The 24,451-nt window shown below is 35.6% G+C and overlaps 1 protein-coding gene across 1 annotated transcript in view; it reads left to right on the forward strand.

Moving 5' to 3' along the window:
• nAChRalpha6 (nicotinic acetylcholine receptor alpha6) overlaps positions 1-22,430 on the forward strand; it is a 286,941-nt gene extending 264,511 nt beyond the window's left edge. The window contains 5 exon segments of the mRNA XM_018447235.1: positions 14,695-14,804; positions 17,137-17,351; positions 19,456-19,656; positions 20,321-20,473; positions 21,615-22,430. Coding sequence (XP_018302737.1) covers positions 14,695-14,804; positions 17,137-17,351; positions 19,456-19,656; positions 20,321-20,405 — 611 coding nt within the window. The 3' untranslated portion in view covers positions 20,406-20,473; positions 21,615-22,430.
• The last annotated feature ends 2,021 nt before the right edge of the window (positions 22,431-24,451 follow it).

Below are 24,451 nucleotides of genomic sequence, written 5' to 3' on the forward strand. Positions count from 1 at the left end.
TCTCTCTCTCTCTCTCTCTCTCTCCTTCTCTCTCTCTCTCTCTGTCTCTCCTTCTGGCAAGGCTTATTAAAAGTTCCACCGTAAGAAAAAAAATGAACTGGTTGGCGCATACTTCACGATCACGTAGAAACTTAGACCTTGTCTCGAATCACACACAGAACTTAGTGCTCGTTCTTTTTGTCCCCTCGCTCCCCCCAATTCTGTCTATTTTGCCCTCTCTCTTTCTCGTTTCTTTGACACGCGTTCGAGCATTTGAGTCTCGTGCGGTTGATGCAGTACGTAGTATATTACGTGCATGGCGCACACACTGATTGATTCTGCTGCTGGTAACAAAGTGAATCTCAATACATGGAGCATATTGACAGTAGAAGATATATGGAAAGTGCATCGCTCTCTTCCCCTACTTCTACTCCTCCTCTTCTTCTTCTTCTTTTACTACTTCTTCCTGTGCCACCTCGCTAATTTTGCTCACTGCTTCTGAAGTGGCATTGCTCGACTACGCCAAATGTAGTTATAATTATTATTATAGAAGCTACTGAGGGTTGGAGTATAAAGTTCGAGAGCGAGTATTCCCATTATACGACTACACAAAAAGAACAGTTTTGTTGAAGTATCTAAAAATTTAGCTAGACAAATCTAAAAATAAATCGTGTTGGAAAATAATTATGTAGAACGCTCAAGCTCGTTGCTAGAACGTCAAAATTTTTTGCAGCATTGCTCATCAGGCTTGAATATCCCACATAATTATTTTAATGGTCTAACAAAATTATTTTTAGATTATATATCTAACTTTTTAGATATTTCAATGAAATCTTTCTTTCCATGTAATGGAAAGGTGTCTGTTAAAATCGATATATTTGACAACGTGATGTATTATGTGTTGAAATTTGGTTGAACACAGAAACGTAATATGTAAATTCACACAGAGATTTGTTTAATTTAACATATATATTTAATATTTGCATATATATATATATATATATTTGAGTGTGTACAACATATTCATACGATAGCGTTAACAATATAAAATTAGAGTAATTATTCCGGACGTTGAATTATGTTACATGCGAATTCGGCGTATTTATTTGGGCTACGTATACAAGACCACAACTCTATTATATTTCATTAATTTTACCGTGCGGCAACAAGAGTTGTTAGCACGAATACCGTCAGTTTTGCAAATCAAATTTTAATACGTTACACAAGAATATGCATTGGAAATGCTCGCTCTCTGATCTCGATGAAGACAGATCAATTAATTAATTCAAGACGTTATACAGATATTCTAGAGTGAAGGCAATAATGATAATCTTGACATCAATTGCCTAACATAAAATCAATAAGATCATGATGTATTTGATATCACACACCGAAATAGGAAAGCAAATTGAAAAAAGAAATATAACAAATGCTACGATTATTAGAAACAAAATGTTACCGAGAAAACTGTAAGATATACTGAAGAATTTTGTTGAGTAAAGAATAATAGAGCAGAACGGACTCTCTCGCGGAAGAAATAATAGACGAATATGCACGCGAAAATATTCACACGAAGGAACGGAGAGCTTCATATTTTAAAAATGCCGGAACACAATCCATTATTCGTGATACACATGGAAAATGTTTACGTAGGACTAATCCATAAATCGAAAACAAGAATACTGAATATTTGACTTTTTCTTTACATGTAGGTTATTTTCGCGTTTGAATCATTGCTGGCGCGTACGTTAAAATTAAAAATTAACCAAAAAACAATACATGCGCGCGTTTTGCGATGGCGATAATGATCTGGCACAATGCCGTACACACCATATTTTGGAAACCTCGACATACGATTCGCAAAATTACTGCGGTCAATTACCACGACAGAATTGCGCATGATGATTATAGTTTATGCGTGAAAGGGGCGCTATACAATACATATATTATCACCGATGAAATAATACGCAGACTTCGGCAACGCGCACGAGTCGCTGAGACAAAGAGAGAAAGAGAGTGACTATATTACATACGCATGTACATGCGGAAAAATACGAAGCTGATCGCACGAATGGGAATAGCAACCCATTTCGATGAGGATGCAACAAATGTCACGCTATATATCTCATTGCAAAATATAATCTACGCTGTTGCGTATATATGTATTGTATATGTATTAAAAGACAAGTTATAATTGAATTTATTGAAACTATTGAATCTATAATAGCACAATATTTCCGCAGATACTTTTCGTATATTTTTGGTTCCATGATATCAGAAAAACCGCAATTTTGCGCGGATAATCATTTATCATTCGCGAATAATTACAGAGAATGTATCATCATGACTATATGACTGCCATTAACGATATCGCCGTCCGTCTAGCTCTTATTCCAGTAATTAATATCAGTAATTGAAGGGCTTAGCGGAATGAAAACTCATCGCAATGTCGTAAATTTTTAGAAAAACGGAAGCTTTGCTAAAATGTATTTTATTCCATTTACAACAGCAGGAAACTTATCTGTCATTTTGTGGTACGAAATGATTCTACAGTTACGAGTAAGTGTCAACAGTAGTGATGTTTAAACTGTATGAGAATTAATTGTTAGTTAGGACAAGACTTAATGAAATCTCCGCAATCCAGAATCAACGAAAAAATTGCGAAATGTAGCGTATGCAATAGTCTTAAGCAATATAAAACAAATTTTATTTCCGCACTAATCCGTACACGGTGTCCCCGCGTTAACCACTGTCGGGGCGCTTAAGAATGATTTATTTTACAATTAAACGTAGTTAGGTTTAACTTCACGAGCCATTAAGCTCTCGCGTAGCTCTTTTCTCAACGATATATCATTTTTACTGCTGATAAGCATGCAGTGGGACGCGCAATTTAGACGACATTGTTTGAGCACTGTTACTAACTGCTACTTGAAATTTCTATCTTCCAGTATCTTCTCTCTTTCTCCCCAGCCCCTTATATTCTACTAACAGAGACGACTCTTTGGCGTGTATATATAACTTATTATTTGAACGTCCACTTCCATTATTACATATGGTCAAGTATATTTTATTATCAAGTATAGATAAATATATCTCAGGATCAAACAACGGTGTTTCTATACGGTGTAAACGTTGCCTTCTCATCCCTCCGTAAATACCTACTATTTCTTTCTGTTCATTTCCCATTTTTTTTACGCACTTTAGAACCTGTCTTGAGCAGAATTTTTAATTCTTAATTTTTATATATGTATAATTTGCGAAAATAATTTTTTTTACATTAGGAATATATGCAAGAAAAAATTGATAAGTTAAATACTCGAATTTTCTATTATATTTGTGGAATCGGTTAGATATAGGCTTTTTTTTTACTTATTATAATTTCCTTTCTTATTTCGTATTTTCCTTCTAATATAACTATAAACAAAGAAGTTACATGATTTGCGGATTATCTCCGTGTTTTGATACATCATTAAATGCCAATATTTCGTATACATAACAGTTTACTTCATCAGGGATCAGGGAGAGAAGTAACTTGATACTATTGTATCAAATTGCTTCTCAGCTTGATGAAGTAAACTGTGATGTTAATAAAATATTGGCATTTAAAGATATACAGGGTGTCCCGACGTTTAAACGTTACAACTGCGGGAGCATAATGCAAAGGATTGATAAATTAAGAAAAAAAAAGTTTTTTTTAGAAATGTACTCGTTTTTGCTTCATTTTGGAAGAAATCGCAAAAAAAGACAAAATGTAATTTTCATTTTTGTATTTTTTATTATTTATTTATACACATTTATTCACGTTGTGACTTCCTTAATGCAGATATTGGCTACGTTTACACCGTGCATTTAGGCCGCGGCCTATACAATAGATGTCCTTGTTTATCCTGTAGGTTAAACAAAGACACCTATCGTATAGGTCGCAGACTAAGCGCACTGTATAAACGTAGCCAGTGTTCAAAATATGAGCCTATTGCAATACGACTTATCGTTCCAGCATTCTTCTGTTTAAAAATTGGCACATATATCCTCACATCCGCCTCTGAAATATCGTCGCAGAAATCCTATATGAAAATAATATTCCAAAACTTTTATGCTTGTTTAGATTTCTGTTTTTAAATAAATAATAAAACAAGTACAAGAATGAAAACTACGATTTGTCTTTTTTTTGCGATTTTCTTCAAAACAAAGCAAAAACGGGTATATTTTTAAAAACTTTTTTTTATCGATTTCCGAAGTTTTGATATTTAAATTTGGGACAACCAGTATATATCAAGATATGGAAATAACACACACACACACATAAAAGTCGTATAACTCTTTGAAGAAAATATCCATGGAAGCCTCAAAAGTATTGATATAACTTTAATGTTACTTTCTTTCATCTTCCCAAGTTTATGACTAAAAAGTCTTTATGTACATAAATCGCGAAATTTAATATCTAAAAAGAATTATGTATTATCTTTTTCTCACTTAAATGAAGAAGCGCGAAATATTGCAGTATAATAAAAAATATAAAGTGTCATTAATCATATAGGAGAGTTAGCTCTCTTTTACGTTATAAAAATGCAACCAGCGTGGGAAAGGAAAAATAGACAACAAATTTTCAATCTCTGAAATCGGAACTTCGCACCGGGACCGTAGGGATTTTAGAACGGCGAAAAGGTAATAACACTACGCGCGTATTGCCGGAATACGTTGCAGGCGCATTAGACCGTGAAAAGAGCATACTTTAAAAGAGTAATTCGCGTGCGGAACAGCGTATAAACGAGTGTCAAACTGTCGTCTTCGATAATAATCTTAACCAGAACATACGTTCCGCTAAGAGGATACGTAAGTACTACGAAAATCCATTCGCGATGCAGTAAGCGCGCGGCGCACCAAAACGCATTGAATAAAATTCCAAGATATCGTACTAACGTATGGACTGCGACGTGGTGTGGCAAAATTTACGACTTCTTTTCTCTCGTACGTGCAACAGTCGTTTAAACGAGCCCGTACCGCCGAATCTTCGTTGCAAGAAATATGAACTTCGCTACGTGATTCCTTATGAATTATCTCTCTATTTCTCAACAAAATTTAAACCACATAACACGTGTCACTTAAAATCAACTCAATCTCTTAAACATGATATTTGAAGACATACAAATGTAACTTAGAACTATTTTTATTCCTATAATTTTTATTCTTTCTTTCTCTTTCTCTCCTTCCCTCTTACTTGTGATCTTTAAAAAATAACTTATCTTTTTGTAATTATTTTAAATATCTTTAAACAAATGTACAACCACAAAGTATATGATACGTCGTCTTTTTCGGAATGCTGTCTGCAAATATATACTGAATTACTTGATTTAAATAATGCGCTGAAAGAATTACTATTGGTAACGATAGTCGCATCGCAGACGCGAGGCACAATGGAGCAACAATGCTGCGGAAACTCGTATAGCGTTCAACGTGATTTATTTATTTACACCTCCGCAACCGTAACCATCGACCACGTACGCTCACAAAAGCGCAAGTTACCGACAGGTGGACGATACTGATAAAAATCGTAAGAGAACTCGCGTGTGACTTATTTAAATGCCTCTGTATGGGTATGTGTGTGTAGCTAACATCTACCCACGCGACAAAACGAAACGAGGCTACGTCCTCGCCGGCTACAATGGCTATGGTGTAAAGCAGAGACTCTCAACAGTTTGTAATACCTACCTGAGTTTGTAACATCTGACAATTTAATTGCCATAATGTCAGATTAAATAATAATGTTGCTTCGATTACTGTTAGTATGAATTTGAAGAGAATACGAGGTAATGTATACAAAATTGTTAATTGTCAGCAACTGTACATTTTCCTAAACATTTTTTTTTTTTTTTCATTTAAAATTCTTTCATATCTCTCAATATATAAACAATGTACAATCTTACAATGTAAAGCATTTAATAATGAGAGACATAGAGTTGCGCAAAGAAATGTAATATTTAATTATCTCATTAAACTATACTTGTGAAATCGATTTCTTTTAACTATGTGAGCAAATTTTGTACTTCGTGGAAATTCTGTTAGATATAGAATGAGTCAGAATTGACAACGGATGGTTGACTTTGATACTTTATTAAAATGTTAATAAATTTGTATTTTTTTTTTTTTTTACGGAAATAAAAAATGTGACAGAGACTCGAAGATGTTTCCCTCCACATCACATAGTTATGCTGTGCGCCATTTGAAGATTTGTATTGAAAAATAGATGAAAAAGGATACAAAGACGCGTCTTCAAGAAATTGTGAAATAAAATGGCGGTCATATTGTAATTTTATCCATCAGAAAAAATTTTCCGAGCTTTGGTGAACATTTCGTGTGCCACTCTATTTGCATTAATTATAATAATTATAAGTCATTTGTCATGAAACATTTATTTTTGTCTATAAAAAATATCTATGCGAATACTAAGAAAGTAGAAGCTAACACATCGATACTTATCGTAGTAACCTCGTATCTCTTCCAGTCGATCGAAGAATTCATTCAAGCAGGTGGACCGTCTGAGAGCCACTCGACCAAGCCATGTGAGTTTCTACGACTCCTTCTTCCATGTTCCTTCTTTTTTTGCGCTTCGTCTTTCCGTATTCTTGCAGTCGGCTACGAAACAACCCGTTGCAGTCTCCGAGTATCATGCAACTTTGACGAACGCCGTATCTGAGAACGTTCGCTACTTTATTCCCCGTTCTTCGTGGCTGCACAATGAGTCGACGATTTCTCTTTTCTCCTGTGTCATCATGACTTACTTCTTCTCCTTCGTGCGCTCTCGTACGATAAAATTGCAACCGTTTCCACAAAGATCGAACGATGCAAGTCGACTTCTCTCGTTGAGAGAGTTATTTTAAGAAGAGAAGTTTTCGTACAAGAAAAAAGAGAGAGAGAGAGAGAAAGAGAAAAGCCTGCGATGCTCGGAGCGAGGTAGCGAGAACTTACGAGAGAGGAAGTCAGAATCGGGAGTAATATTGTGGCGGAACTTCAACGCGAAATCGCAAGAGAGCAATCTTTGTAATAGTTCTCTTTCGACACATCGTGGCGCACTTTTCAAATGTTCTTCCTCCGAACTTTTCATTCGCCGCAAGTTTGCACTCTAAGTGAGAAAATACGGTAAACCACATAAATAATCCAATCCGTTGACGGAGATATGGCGACTGAAGTACGAAATACGAGGTTGTAAATGGCACGACTTAGGAAGAACGTTTCAGAATATTTTTCTCGGAAATGCTGGACGGGAAGTCCACGTAACTGCATAAAAGTCGGAAGACGTAAAAAGCGTTCGCACGTGGTCAGGTCGTAAACGCACACGCTCAGTAATCAAAGGCGACCACAAAATGTACAACGATACGTATAAAACGGTGGAAACGAGGCAGAGAAACGTCGAGGTGCGACAATGAGCAAGAAGAAAAAAAGAACGGGAATGAGAAACGACATTCATGAAAAGCAAAAGGAAGAGCTTGCGTTTCCTACAAATGTATGCACATGACCGCTCGAAATAATTGAAAAGTAATGGAAAACGAGTGAAAATATTATGGCGAGATATTCTTAAATGCAATTGGATATTATTTCCCTTCATTTTGTAGACGCGAAGTAACGTCATTGATGAGAATACAGAGGAGAGTCCTCCCTACGTGACATTACGAGCAAAAATCGAGCAAATAACGAGGCGCAATGTAAGATGGGTAGGGGCAAGATGAGAAGGAAAATAATGGAAAAGTCGAGTGTTCCTATGACGAGATTGGTGATCAGAAAACGAGCAGAGAAAATGGCGATGTAATGAGAACAATCGTTCTCTAGGAGCGTCAAAGGACAGACGTTGCGAGTATTAAAATTCACGGTAATCATCTGCAGGAATGAGGTCTCTCTGCAACTTTCGAATGTAAACGACATTATGCCACAGTAATGTAAAAGTGCCTCCCTAAAAGCGGAATAAAATCGAGACCGAGCGATCAAGAGGCAATGCATGTGCCAAGTCAGCCGGATGTAGGTTGATACGAGAATGGAAGAAATTGTAACTTTGCAAAATGACATTGTAGAGGAGTAACAACAACGCAATTAATGGAACTGTCATAAAGAAAGTTGTTGGCAATGAGAAAACGCAACGATGCCGTTGCCGGTAATTCTCGACAGTATTTTCCTCCTTGGAAGATATAACTTTCGATAACGATAGAAGTCATGCGTTTTATTAAATGTTCAAAGTAATGACATCAACGGAATATACTGTTTGTGCTATGTCTTTCTGGCAAGATGCAGCATTGTTGAAACTAGAAAAATACAACTTTGGCCATAAGTATAAAGCACCCTCAATTTATTGTATTTCTTAGAAAAGGCGGTAATAAAAGCCAAAGGAAGGCTAACAAAAATATTAAAACTTTTACAAAAATAAATGTCATTTCTCAATAAAATCGCTTTTTAATTTATTTTTCGTTGGGTATACAACATTTATATGTCATTTTGTAGGACTGCATCTTGTATACTGCTTCTTCTTCTTCCTTTTTAAATCCCTATAAGGTTTTCCAAACCATTAAAAAGAATCAAAATACCATGTGATGCGGATCCAAAAATCCAGTTTGCCTCGTTGACGAGCAAAAATCACACATATATAATATTATCCACAAACGCTTGAAAATTCTTGAGTCTCGATGTCAAAACCAAGACTTTGAGTAACGAAGTCCGAGAACAGTGCTTTATATTTATGAACAAGGCGATTTATGAACTTTGCTGAGAATGAGCACTGAAACTAATTTCACGACTCAACGTAAATAATATACATTGTTAGACGTCAAAGGAGCAATAGTACCCAATCCTTTGAATTAAACAACATTTTGTTATTTTTAACTTCTATATCGAAATGTAAATCAATCCATTTTTGTTAGTTGAATTGCTTAATTTTGAGAGAGAGAAAGAGAGAGAGAGAGAGAGAGAGAGAGAGAGAGAGAGAGAGTAAACAACTTTTATATACTTAGTAAATAATAAACTAAATTTAATTCAAGTTTAATACATTTCTTGAATTAAAATGTTTATTTTATTATTTTAATTAAATTAACGATATACTGAAAAGAAGCAATGGTAACCTATAAAAATGATTAAAAATAATTCAAATTGGATATAATTTGACATTATGAATTTAACAGTTCAAATACAATTTATAAATTTGATAGAATATGAAACAGTAGAAAAAAAAGCACACGATCATCGAAGTAGACAAGTAGTTTTATTGTCAATGCCTAACAAGATGAGCTCGGAAACGCTTGCACGAAAGCGAGGGTAAGATGATACCAGTACAAAAGAGAAGTAAAAAGCGTTTGTAGTATCGATAAAACCGGTCATTCCGAGTAACCAAGGGTCAGTTTCACAAGTCGTACGTAAATGCGGAAATTGAGTAAAGTAGTAAAACCAGATGTGCAAAACGGGGAGAAAAGCCCATAATAAAAAAGTGATAGATGCAATTTGTCAAGACACACGCAGAGAGAGAGAGAGAGAGAGAGAGGGGGGGGCATACATGTAATCATGTAACGAACAAATTACTTCATCGACAAGTCGCTCGAAATAATTAAAGGATAAAAAAAGCACTTTGAACGAAAGAAAATGCACCTGAAAAACGAAATAAACGACGAAAGCCTTGAACTGGTTACGGAAAAAAGGGTAAAGCGAGCGATAATGAAATTAATTATAGTTTGTACAAGTAGACTGCATTCGAAGTACTTAATAGTGCGAAGTACTTAATAAGTACTAGCTCTACAAAACGGAATGCGGGAAATCCTACGAACAACACACCTTATTGAAAATTATCCACGATCGATCATTTGCACAAGTATGACACTATGGAGGGCAATAATTAATTCTTCAACGAGTCGACAATCTTTATTATCTTGTACACACACAAAAGCGTAATATCCGATATTAACATAAAACCAATATTAATCTGATACTTATAAAATAAATTAAATTATGAAATGTTATATATACGTATATATAATAATTTTCCTTTTATATTATTTTATAATATTATGTGTTAAGTTAAATAGAAATTGAAACATAAAATGTTTTCAAATATATTGAAATTAAAACGAGAATTAAATAATAATTTTATTTTATTCAAGAAAGATCTATTTGAAAACTTTATAATTCTATTATAAAGTTTCAAAAATTGCAGACTGTTTACAAAACAGGTTCACGATAACTCTTTAGAAGTACGGTATCGATGATGATGTGAATAACATCATACTTATGTGAATGGCATAAAAACCTCTCGGTCAAGTAGCGTTTTTTTATATATACATTCATGGAAATTAAAAGCCGTAAAAAAATGAGAGGAATTTAAATTGCCACTTTTACATCTCTTCAATAGCAAAGTTATTCCGCTTATAAAACTCTTAACGCCCCGCAATTATAAACCGCAATTAAAAAGCGACGTGTCAGCTTGATGTTAAAACAAAATACATCTTTCAAATTCAAAACTTCTAATTCAAAACTGCTTTATATCGCGTTTCATTAATTCTTTTTAATGATATATTATTTCGTAATTTGAGTCGATAATTCTTGAAGAATAATTGTTTATATAACTACAAAAAATTGACGTATAAAATAAAATCCGTGCAAGATTTTTATCTTCCTATCGTATAACTTATTATAATGCAAAAACGTAATTCTTTAATTCATTAATTACGCATCATTATTTTTTATTTTCTCACCAAATAATCTCGTAGAACGGAAGAACATCGACGTTCATTACAATGATCGTAAATTTTGCATTAATCATCACATTAATCGATCATGCGTTGCAATGCATGTAATAACTAATTAATTCGTTGGAATAATTTAAATTACGACCTATCTGTCAGTTGAAAATTTGACGACGTCAGCTATTTCATCGGATATAATTAAATTGGGGCATATGACGGCTAAAATAAAGCGTACACGAAGCCGAAGTCAGAATATATTGTATTTTACAAAGATTTTTCGGACCTGCCACAACTGAACCGAACAACCGGATGATTCTGTTAATAAAGCCTGCTAATAAAGCTAGAAATGAAATGCTTTTCACGCTTCGTATTGCACGTAATTTTTGTGCGTTATCTTAATGCATATTTGCCCACGTGTGTACGAAACAAATATTTGAAGTAAATATCGCTACACTGAACCAAAACGTAAATACAATAAAATATTCATTGAATTATGAAAAAATAACGAAAATTGATCTAATGAATTCTCATAATGATTTAGATTATAAAACTATTATTAGAATTCATTGCAAGAATGAATATATAGTTGTATAAATAAATCCAGTTATTGTATCAATGAATTAACTACATTAAGTCGGACATTAAATCAGACATTGATTAACGATCATTCATTGGACCAAAAATGAACAAATTTTTTTTCAGTGTAGACGTTGCGTGTACCGGTAATTTTGCTACTCTCTTCATGCTATATTAATGCGAAAATCGCCTCGCCGCGTCATGTTTAATTCGGGAGAATGCGTTGTTTGATCTAATATCCATGAAAAATAAATTTGTTTATGAAAACAAAAAATGTTTCCTCAATATAAAATATTATACATAAGCAAAATCATCAATGTATGTGTGTGTGAGAGAGAGAGAGAGAGATTTCCCTAATTATTAAATTTAACGAAGTTAGTTCGAGAAAATATCAAGCAGAAAATATTTTGCATCTCTTCGTGCTGAATTCTAGAAAATGATTTATCTTTTTTAATGAAGATAACATATCACTGTTAGATAAAGATATTTTATACCTTTGCCTTTAAGGTTAGTAACACCCTACGTCTCAACCAGCTTCCGTTCCTGTGAATCAATCAAGCGATTTTGCTTTCATGATAGATCGCCACCGAACGATCAATGGAAGAATTAAGTAATTCGAAACGTCATAAATATATAACTGGCACGTAATGGCAGGCGAGTCTTAAGGATCCATTAATAAAAGCAGGAGAAGAGATAGCCGCTTTCGTACACGGCGATTAATCACAGGCTGAAGACGCTCGTGCCGGGCTTTATGGACCCGTTAAACATAGCCTCTGAGATAACACGAGAAGTTAAAAAGGCAACCCTTTTAGCATTTTATTCATCGTCACTTGAAGCTCTCCCGTTCCTTCTTTTTATTTTCGCGCGCGCCTCGATTCGGAATCATTTGCAAGTCTCTGCTTTGACGCAGTATTTCTAGATGCATCGTCGGGCTATGGCGATCCAATAATTTAGGAGGAAAGTTAGAGAGTACGTAATTAGAGTTACGAGCGAATCTTTACAGTCGCAGGAAGAGGAATAAATATTTGACTGTGTCCGTGCGCAGCCAAGGCGAAGCAAATGAAAACTTATCGTTCGAAAATCTTTAATTTGCGAGAAACGTTTCGCGATATACGTTGCCCCGCTCTATAATAGGCTTAGCTATTTATTTGTAAAAAAAAAAGGTAACCCGAGATAAAATGGGATATTAGAATGTTTTACAGCGTGGCGCCGGCATATTTTAAGATTCGTACGTTTAATGAGACATTAACCATTGAAGAGATTTTTAAGATCGATTTGAACGTTACACAGCATAAACGTGCGTTGATAGGGCTGATTATTTTCGTCAGAGGGACAAGATAATCTTCTCAAAATGGTAATCGCTATAAGTAATATAAGAGTAATACAAAAATAAAAATAACTATGTATTAATCGTTATCCGATGCATGTATACTATACCACTTGCGATCGAAGTAAACTACGACAGTAGATTCTCGACGTTCCAAGACAACTTTCTTAGGGAATTCTGTGTTAATCGTGACGATACCCCTTTTACAGAAATGCAAGTTAATAGATACTGAAAATTACTTATTTTGAGTATTAAAAGCATTAAACACAACAGCGTTTCTAATACTCAAAATAAGTAATTAATCACCGACTTCCAGTATTAAGTTTCTGAAAGGAACAAGACTGCCGCGTCGAAAATAAAAGTCGAGAGATGAACTACATCCCAATCCGATTGTAGTGCGTAGTTTTAATCGCAGCTTAAACGTTCTCACGATATGCATCCTGTGTACTTCTACGTTTAAGTATTATTAGATTCGTGCCGATAACAAATTTTAGAGAATTACAGAAGGCTTTTGTGTGCGTTTTCGGTAAAATTGCATTTTCGATAGTTGCATGATAGTGTAAGTGTTCTCTCCGTCAATTTCTCTGCGTAACACATCATTGCCTCTTCCTTTTCGTACACGTCTATACTTCGCGCGCAAGTAAGTACATTCTATTCTCAATTTTCTTATTTTCGCTTATCTAATACCAGAAAACTACGTAAGTTACCTTCACTGTTCTGGCGAAATGAGAACTGCTGACTTCAGTGTAACTTCAGCAGGTGAACTGGGTTACGCGTATTGATGTATCCTGTAGAAATTCTGAAGATGTTAGCCCCCCGTTAGATGAGTGAAATCTTAAACATAAATCTCACGAAAGTTCAAGAAAAAATTGAGAGATATCTATAGAACGTTTAAAAAAAAAAAATTAGAACGTCCTTCGGATATCTTTACAACACATCCTGTAGATTTTTCTATTGCCTGTCCAAATTACATAAAAATGTGAAAAACATGTAAAGCAAATATCACACTACGCATTGGAGAATGAAAATTGGGAAGTTTTAAAGATTAAAAATTTTAAAGATTAAAATTCGGCGAGTCAGATAATTTTAATTTTAATCTGTTTCGTTCTAATTGGCTGAATTCTAATCTTCAATTCGTAAGTCTCAATCTCCAATGCGTAGTGTAAGACGGGAACATCTGAAGAATATCTCGTAGACATCTTCGTGTAGATTTTTGTTACTGGATGTAGTATATACTATTCTTATTCATGTATATGTGCTTTTGTCTTTAGCTATGTTATCTGTCCCAATTATTGTATTACCGATTAATAATACGCTTGTTTCGCTTGTCTATTATTTCTTTCTCAACTTTCGCCTCGAGTGTGAGTCGCAAGAGTCGATTCCGTGACAGGTCCATTCGGATGGCACTGAACCGTCGTATGTTGTGACTGCGAGTGTGTCACTGTTGAGTGTGTGTTTGCACTCGCGTGAAGAGGCTCGAATTCTCGCCGCGTCTGAAGAATGTTCCGTGTATGTTACTTACTGTACTTGTTTGCTACAGTATAGAGAAATCGGTGAAGGCATTCCAGTGAAAGCTCCGACAGGAGACAAAAATAAAAAGAATTAAAGGACCCGATATGAGATTACAGAGAGTAGAAAAGAAAGCGTAACTGCGCAAAATGCAAGGCTTAAACGAATTAAAAGTGCACTCTTATTCGATAAATATAATATCAGGAAATCCATGAAAATTACATTTAAAGAATGGCATTATTCTTTGGAAAGCGCGCTTAAAACGTTAAAACATTCAGACGCGGACATTCTCACGATGTCTGAATTTTTGAGTCTCTTCACGCGTAACGGAAACGCGCGAGCACTCGTATAAACGAATGAAAGATTATTAAATATGTATGTCGAGCGAAAATGGAACCGGAGATATCGAGTAAGAAGGTTCACAAGTGGAGGCGATTATGATCTGAACTGAGTTAAAAGAATCCAGAAGAATAATCTTTCATTCTCAACGAGAGAGCTGCTAACAGCGTCTCGCTCCACGTTATTTCCGTGACTAATCGCCTTCTTTTTGTATTCTTTCTTCGGGGGATTTTCGGGAACACCTCGATTCAGGATCATACTTCAATTGCATCATGTTCATGGTGGCGAGCAGCGTCGTGCTGACCGTTCTGGTGCTCAACTATCATCACAGATCACCCGACAGATACGAGATGCCAAATTGGGTAAGAAAATATTATAAAATTGAACTGATTGTATCACAGATATAGTTAACTCTAATTAGTGATGACATTTAAGTCTAATTAATGATGAATAACGGTATTAAATATAAATGCGATAAATGTAGCGTGTAATATTAATGACGCAATGTTGAAATAAACAATGGTAATTTGTCATCAAAGTAATTTTGAATGGAGCAAATAATTCTAATAATTAAATAAACATTAATAGATATATAAACGCTAATAAATGTTGATGAATATAATCATTATAGTCGCATAGTTATTTGCGTTTCTCTTGATAATTTTGTGCGTTTTTTGTTCGTTGAAATGTGTTCATCGTTTGGGTAGTTAGCGTAGTAGAACGGATTATATATCATATAATAACTAGAAAGAAAATTAATTAAACTTATGTATAGTAGAAGTTTTTTTATTTGCTCGGAAAAGACGCTTTGATCGATCGTATAGTAAAATATTTCATTCGAATAAAGGTTGATCATTTTAAATATATAACAGAAATAAGCTGCTTAACTAAAGGGATTAAACAAGATTGCACTTGCTTTCGTCATTGTTATAGTGGCATCATACTAAAATTGTTACAAATTTATTATAATTGCCTTCTATTACACTCTATAATTGAATAAACAGCAATTTTGAAATTGTGCAACAATAATAATTGTGTAACAAAAAAATGTGGTCGTATAAGCATATATATCAGATTCATTTAAAAAATTTATTATTTTCAACGAAATATTTAGATAATTATAATGAAATGATAAAATCATATCTTAATATTTTTAATTTCATTATTCGAAACAAGTCGAAATTATTACAAATTTATTTTTTTAAGCAAATTAGATACAGTTAATTCATGAACTCTAAATAATGCGAAACACTTTAAATTATTGCACGCAAAGAATATTTAATGGATAATAATATATTGCACGGTAAGCTTCGCGATATGGTTATTACTACTACCGAAAACAAATTTCTTGGAAGTTTAAAATGCCTTCGAGGTGTTGATATTCATTCCCAACCAGTGCCAGTCAGTTAAATGCAAGTACACATATACACATATGGATTGTTTGGATACTCTAAATTCAAACAAGTACGTTGTATTTACAAAACTCCTATAGTGTATATTTACATACATATGTCAATATATAATATGCATTGCATAGCGTTTGATTTATTATTTCGCTAAAGAAATAACATGCGACTCAGCTTCGAATTTAGATATAAAAAGTCAAAATTAAAATTATTGAGTAAATACTTTATTTATGAATTTGTATTTTTTGATATTGTCATGCACTCTTTAAAGTCCAAAGCTTTCAAACGATTTTATTTTCTAAGAGTTTTCGAGATTTGTTAAATTAGATTCTGGCTTCAGAATTTAAAAAAAATTAAATTTCAAAAAAATTCATTCGTATTTAAAAAAAAACTGATTATCATAACTTGAATTTTAAAAAGTTCTTGGTATTGCTAAATTTGAATGAATTAAAATAGCCCGAAAACATCGAATTCCGAAAGAGTAATAATAACCTCCATGAAGGATTTTAGTGTCACAGAATTCATAATCAGAGTTTAAAAATCAATATTAATTATTTACGTAGTACTGATAGGTTTCAAATAAAGCGAAACTGGAAACTTGATGTTTTATATACCTATACATATATATATTTCGCAATTAAAATCCCTAAAATCGAGTTTTATAATAATCAAATTATTTTTTTAAAATTCTGCCACCATTGAATCTACTATTAAAAGTTTTTTATTTTTGATCATAGAATTGAATAAAGTATTATCAAATTATGCTATGGACCAAGTTTGATAAAAATTAAGCAAATAGTTTACAAAGTAAAAGGGGGTAACTCCTCAAAAGGGGTAGTCAACATAAAGGATTAAATAAAGAGTTAAAATATGCATTTTACGTATAATTATTGAAACAACCATTGTGTTACACCAAAATAAATTATTTTAAACAGAATATAACTGTGAAATATAACTAAAACTACAGAATACAACTGAAAAAGGATAACTTTGGAATTTCTCGTAACTTTTATTTTAGAAATTTTCCAAATAGGGAGTATATTCGTTATCCCTTAGAGTAACGCTTATCGTAAAGTGTTCGTGGCTCAAACTTTGCATATGACGAGCGGGTCCCACTTCAAAATTCTATATACTCTTCAATTTCGGTTTTTCGTTCTCGTAGAGAATTATATAGAATCTCTTATGAGATTCAAGGGAATGAAGTTGCGAGGAATTTTTGCTAGAGCGACGGTATGATATGTGATGCAATTGCAAAGTTTAACGAGTCAATAATTCGATATTCATGCAGACGAAAATAGTGTTTCTACAATGGCTGCCGTGTGTGTTGCGCATGAGTCGGCCGGGCAAGAAGATCACGAAGAAGACCATTCTCATGAGTAATCGGATGAAGGAGCTGGAGCTGCAGGAAAGGAGCAGTAAGAGTTTACTGGCGAACGTTTTAGATATCGACGATGATTTTCGCCATGGGAACAGCGCCGCCAATCCTGCCTCGGGCTATATAAGGTATCCACGAGTTTCTCTATCCATTCAATCTTTTCAGGTCGTTGCGTTTAGCGAAAATTCCGCGATGGCTTGCCATCCATTTTCTCGATCAACTGCGCTCCTTTTTTTTATTAACAATGGAGCGGTTGTTGTTTAACGGACAAATGTATTGTTCATGAGAAACAGAAACCACGTCACGTTTTAATCCCATTGGACGAAAAAACAATGAGAGAAAGAGGGAGACAGAGAGAGAAAGAGGGAGAGAAAACTGGGCGTTGACGCATATAATAATATTGTGAATGATCAGATGGGCGGCAACGAGAGCACATCGAGATGCACGGACACGTGTTTCCGAGTAAATACCTTGGGTGCGATCCACTAACGCTGCAAATGCTTCGTTAACCAATCAAAAGAATTTTACGAATTGACCAATCAAAGAATGCATCGAAGCATTTGCAGCGTTAAATGGACCTTACCCCTTGCTTGTTCGACCAGCACTCAACGTTATTTTACAGCTCTATCGGGAAAAATCGAAGACACGTACTGCGCACACAAAATGATTAGAGGACGGTATACGTCACGTTTGCTCTGCAATAACTATAAGCAGACAAGAGATCTACCCGCCCGAAATCCGTCGCTTTAAACGACTGTGTCGCTGGAATCGAATATCGAGGTTTTCATGGACCTTGATAAACGCCAACTCAATCTACCAAACTCGGATTTTCGTGTTTTCTCATGAGATTTTTGTGGCCTTTTTTCTTCCCCGACTGATTTCCGTGAGCCGTTAACAAAAATATTTCATCCTGACATTTTTTTTCTCGACCCTTCAATAATCGCTTTGGTTTGCCAGATGATTCTCTGAGCAATCCGTTTTCTCCTCCATCTCTTCTTCGCTCCTCTGTCACGTCGTCACGGGAACTATCCGATAACCGAGTTCTGTGACATAGTGGTCCAATTCAAATGCACATGTAGCGTGATAATTTTAGTATTTTCAAGTTCTTTATTCATAAATCCAATAGACATTTTCTTTAACTACATTGTGAAAAATTGTTTATAACAAATGTTTTTCACAATCTTACATAATTTTAAGTTATATACAATAATCTTATTCCTCGTATTTAAACTTCCACAATTAAAAAAAATTGTTCAATTATGTTAACTTTAAGCAAAGATATATTAATTTAAAGTATTGGATCAGCGAATGATCAGCGAATGATAGTTAAAGAAATTTCGAAGTAAATACCGATAAAATTAAGAAAATATTGCAATGTTCGTTGAACTTTTGATTACAAAATAATCTTGCAAAAACTCACGCAAGGAAAAAAATTGATTATTCTAGACTCTTCTGTAAGCATTGAATTAATTGATTACATAAAACAATATAAAATAAAAGTTTTCGAAAAGATATATACAATAAGTTTATATATACATATATATATACATATAAAAATATTCTGTAAATAGGGATACAATCGTATAGGGAAGGGAATGATTCCATTAAACATGTGTAAGTCTAAAACGTAGAATGCAATTCGAAATGGATTCAACAATTTATGAAATGATCAAATTCATGTTGTTTTAATGTATATTCTCAATTACCAATATAATAAATATGAACAGAGATAATAGTCTACAGTTAAATCCATTAAATCGTACCCAGCGAATATTTATGATCGATTTTCCCGAAAACAAAGCCTCATATGGAAAAATTTTATTTTTTTAAGTTTTCGATTTATTTTTTTAAGCAAAATCATCTCCTTCCGGGTTGTGTCAGCATTTACGGAAGACTTTATATACAGTTCGCAATTAATATCTCGTTAAAGAAAAAAAATTCCTATATTCATAAGCAATGTGAATCTCAATTGTAAATTACCATAGCAATTTACAAGTTGTTTCGAACATAGAACTTCAACATTTATGGTATTAAACTTTGCGCAAACTTTGCGTTATCTTATGTACCGAAATGGATTATTTTAATAATTACAACAGCCATTATATGACGTTTTGAAGAGCCGGAATTTCATGAACTCTCCGACTCTATGCGAAATATCTGTTGACGCCTTAATGGTTTTGAGAGAAAACGTGTGACACCTTTGAGAGTAATAATTTACATGATCTTTTACAGCAGGTCGGCGTACGGTACACCGTTGTCGACCAGGCCGGCGACGGTTGAAGAGACTTCGGCATCGTTGCCTCTCAGCGGCATGCAGAGGGAACTTCACACAATTCTCAAGGAATTGCAGTTCATCACAAACCGCATGAAAAAGTCGGACGAGGACGAGGAGGTCATTAGCGATTGGAAGTTCGCCGCCATGGTGGTCGACAGGTTGGATGTTTTAAATCTTTCATGTGACTTCAGTTCAGTCGTGCGCACATGGCGTCCGACGAATCTCTGGTGGAAAATCGCGAACAAAGAAGCTTTTATAGCGGAGTTCGAAATTCAGTTCCTAATTCTTCTCACGATGAAAAACTTGTCATTTAGGCGCTGGATCGCCGATTCACCGGATGAATCCATTACGTGATTGTTTCAAACTTTTAATCATTTCAGTTATTCAAAATTTTTCTGCTCAATAATTTCATTTACTTGGATCTCACTTAACACATGAGGTCAAGCGAAAAAATTTATTTTCTCAGTAATCTCAATTGTAGGAAATTTATAATTGGTATAGAGTTGGAAAGTGACTCATTACTTGTAATGAAGTTACAGTTGGACTTTTCACAATATTAAGGATTAAAGATTACCAAGAAATTCATGAATGAATTTCATCAATAAACCTTTAATCTTTAGATAACCATATATTGCAAAAATTTGAGCCTTAAAATAACTTTCTTTCAATAATTTAACTTAGTTACATTTTTTATAATTAATTAATTTAATAATTACTTCTAATTACTTATGTATTCTACCTCTTCACTATTTATTTAATCTATTATTGAAACATTCGACTTGTGAAACTAATATTCAAATTTCTCTCCTGTTTTTAATTAAGGCTTTGTCTGTTCGTCTTCACATTATTCACGGTTATGGCTACGGTGGTGATACTGTGTCGCGCGCCACACATAATCGTCCAGTAATAGACTGCCCCGGTCGAACCGAAAAAATATACAAAACATGCCAGGGATAGCGCCTCCTGGAATATTCGGTAAGAATAAACTTTATATTATACACTTTATCATATAAATAATTGCCTCTATGATTGCACTTTTTGCACATAGTTTTTTTTTATACCAAAATTATACCGATAGATTGCTCGAAAATCACAATTTCTTGATCGAGCATCACCGCTAGGTATTTGCTCGAGAGACCGAAATCGGCATGTTAATTTCACACCACGCGGATCAGATAGGCTATAATCATTATGTGCGAATGACGTGGGCCAGATGACCATAACACAGTTAATATTGCGTGGAAATGTTAACAAGCCCCATGTAACAAGCTAGGCTCATTGGCCGTCGCGCGCGCTGAAAATATTCAATCGTGGCAACGCGAATGTCTCTACTCGCAATTTCGTCGCACTAATTGCCAGTCGGTACCTCCGTAGCGCACTTCGGAGCGCAATTATTTATGCATTAACCTGGATATACAATCATTTGATTACATGATTTCAAGTACTCGGACACTCGTTGCTTGATTATCGAAAATTGGCTTTGAATAGCGCGATCTAATAGTTTCGAACTAAATGTGATTAGTGTACAAAAGAATTCTCATTGTTCACTTATATAACTATTTATTAAATTACGTGAGTTTTAATATTCATGAGATAACAATCTACATAGAGGAAAATTCATTGTTTTAATTATATAATTATAACGCCGAAAAAGCTAGAATGTTAATGAGTTCTTGCTCATCGGTTCTCTTGCACACGTTTTTATATAAAAAAAAAATGTCTAGAAAAATGTTCCTAGTAAATGGAAAAAATTACATATACAAGTTAAATTAATTTTTGTATTTTTGCTTTCTTTTTTTACTGATCTAGAAAATTTCCGGCCTGATTACTCTTCGATATTTTTCTTAATCTTTCCGAGCTTAACTGCACAGCGTTTACCACAGTTGAAGATTTTAAAGTTATCGGAATATATTAGAAAGATCTCAAAAAGTTGAAAGTTCATACCTCGAGTTTTAGAACTAAAAGCCTGGTTGGGCTTAATGGCAAAGTAAGCTTGCAAAAATCGATCCTTCGGTACAACATCTCGGAAAATCCCTCACCTATAATGTCAATCTCTCAAAAGTCAATAATCAAACATATCGCGTTATATTCATGCTGTCTTCTCTCTTTTCCGCAGGAACGACGTCCGGCATGATTCGAGGAGGCGGCTACGCTAGGAGCACGTCGAAGTGAAAACGGGAAAAGCGCGGAGAAAAGAAAGAGATGGACACGTTAGCCCCTTTCGCGCTCTTCTGCGCGACTCACCTCTCCCGAGGGAACAAGGGAACGCGATCTCGCGTTCTCGGATTTCTCACAGCTGAGAATCACCGCCGGTTCCTTTTCGCGACGTGCTTTCGCTTAGACGCGAAAGGTGGCAAGCAAGAGTGAGACCATTGAGGACGTTCACAGAAAAAGCCACGGGGAGGATGGACTTCCGGCAGCGGCAGCTCGATGGCGAGTGCCGTTATAATTTTTTTTAGCGGAGAACACGCCTGGGAAACTTTTCCGGATTCAAGAGGAAAGAACACGAAAGGAATGGGAACAAGGATCCGATCGCCGACGTCACGCTCCGTTACGACTGCGTTATTTCGTTTAAGTGACTTAATTAACATTTCTAGTGCAGAACCGGTAAGATAGTCGACGCGCGACGCGAGCTGGATGGAGATTTAGAGGATGCCTCTAGATCGTAGACGAAGGTAGGTGCAGGCGGAAGGGAAACAGAGAGCACGGGCTGTCGAGCGAATCCAATTACGTTTCGCGAGCTCCTATCGATCGAGCGATATCGACCGGCGATCGTCGCAACTGTCGTTTGGCGATCAGAGGTCGATTTCATTCGACGACCGATGCGATTTCGCGAGGAAGGAACGCGCGACAAGTCGACGGCGTCACGAGACAAAGGAGATCGCGCAGTCCTCGGAAAAGCGTTGTTGCGGCCTTTCGATAATAGAAACAATAACGATATTTCTTATAATAATGAGAATAATAATTAACGATAATTACTGTTAGTCGCTTTGCGCGCGCGCGCATGCACGCACGCACGCACGCACGCGCGTTACGACCGAGTCGTAATTAATTAACTCTGCGATCTGTTGAGGGTCTCTCGTAGGGAGCCGAGACGGACTTAAAAATAAACTGCCAAATAGCAAACTCGAGTCAGGGGTGTTCAACCTTTTCAAACGGTAGGAAAGTAAAAGTGCGGCCTGGACGATCGACAGGGTGAACGCGCGCGCAGTTACAGCGACCAATGGCAAGAGCCCGTCATAAGGGTACTCGTCTGTTTCGTTCGACGAATATATTTCCTTCTTCCCTCGTGCATTATCCGCGGGTAACGGACGCGATTTTGCGACGCATCTCTCTAGAAAGACGAGCCTGACAAAACACGAACGAAACTTGCGCCATCAACGATCGCGCGATCGACCCTCCATACGCTCGATATATTTTTCCACGTTCCCTCTCCAATAAAACCCTCCTATTATCACGTGCTCGAAAGCTGACGTACGCGAAACCACAAACGATCCCTACCCCCGCATTTTCGCAAAACCCGCCAGATATTTTCGCACCGCGTATTATCACGGTATGCACGTGTGTTTGTGTGTTTGTATGCGCGCGTGTGTATGTGTACGTACGTGAATGTATGCGTATGTGTGTATGTGTGTGTGTGTGTGTGTGTGTGTGTGTGTGTGTGTGTGTGTGTGTGTGTGTGTGTGTGTGTGTGTGTGTGTGTGTGTGTGTGTGTGTGTGTGTGTGTGTATGTGTATGTGTGTGCACACGAGAAATATACAAGCGCACAAGAGAGCGGTCGACGCGTCGCTTATTTAGCCGATCGGCGGAAGAGGGTCGATCGATCGATCGGCCGCTCATTCGTCCAGATCGTACGAGCCGCACGAGTATACAGCGTAATCGACGAGCGAGCACGTACACACAAAGAGAAAGACGAACGTGACGAAGGCGAGCAAATTGCGGTAAAGAAATAAAAAAAAAGAAAACTGCCAAGTTGGACCACCCCTGCTTTCCGTACAGAGTCACGCGTACTCGAGTCCTCGAGGACCTCGGTGAATCCGTCGTGGATCGTGATCGAGCGCTGCGAGAGCGATCGACGTATACATATTATGGGGGCCATGCCTACTGCGACGACGATTTATATCTCGGTGGATCGCATAGTCTCGTTGCTCGACTTCGCGCTGTCAAACCTTTCGACGACTGTGACTTAAGGTTGCCGAGCTTTCCAAATCGTCTTTCGCGCTTTTCTAACAGTCATCACTTCACCCAGAGAAAAGTTTCTTCGATTCAAAGAAATGTTTCTTTGCTATACGGTTAAAGAAAAAATTTCTTTGAGTTGAATGTCATTTTTTTTATTTGAACTTATTTATTTGATTTTAAAAAATTATGCTCAAATCAAAGAAATGACGTTCAAATCAAAGAAATTTTTTCTTTAACCGTATAGCAAAGAAACATTTCTTTGAATGAAAGAAACCATTTTCTGGGTGTTCCATTCCATTCTTTGCTAAAAATCACAATAATATCACAACAAAGTCAGAATGATATGTGAAGGTTCGCTTTGTCACAAGTATAATGTCACAGCATAGTCATGGTGACGTGCAAATGTCTCCTTTGTCACAGGTGTGATATTGCTATGAATCATTAGCAGCTGTGATAAAAGTTGCGCCTCACTGTGACACCGCTATGACGTATACAGATCAAGATAAGATGTGATGTTACTGTAACTTTTTTTAATCTCACAGTTATATCACAGTTTATCCATGACCATCATGTGACTTGTTTTGCTATGGGGGTATCTATAACGATTTGTCGATGAAGAGATAAAATTTTCTGACTTCGATGGCTTAAAGATTCTATAATCACGTAATATAATTTTCATATATGCGAAACAAGAATTTTCACGAAGTAATTATATTTCTAATATAAAATCAATTTTATATTTGCTATTGTTTGTGCTATTTGTTTTTTTATCAA

This window comes from Mycetomoellerius zeteki, unplaced genomic scaffold (genome assembly GCF_001594055.1).
Source record: "Mycetomoellerius zeteki isolate Tzet28-1 unplaced genomic scaffold, Tzet1.0 scaffold20, whole genome shotgun sequence".
Lineage (NCBI taxonomy): Eukaryota > Metazoa > Arthropoda > Insecta > Hymenoptera > Formicidae > Mycetomoellerius > Mycetomoellerius zeteki.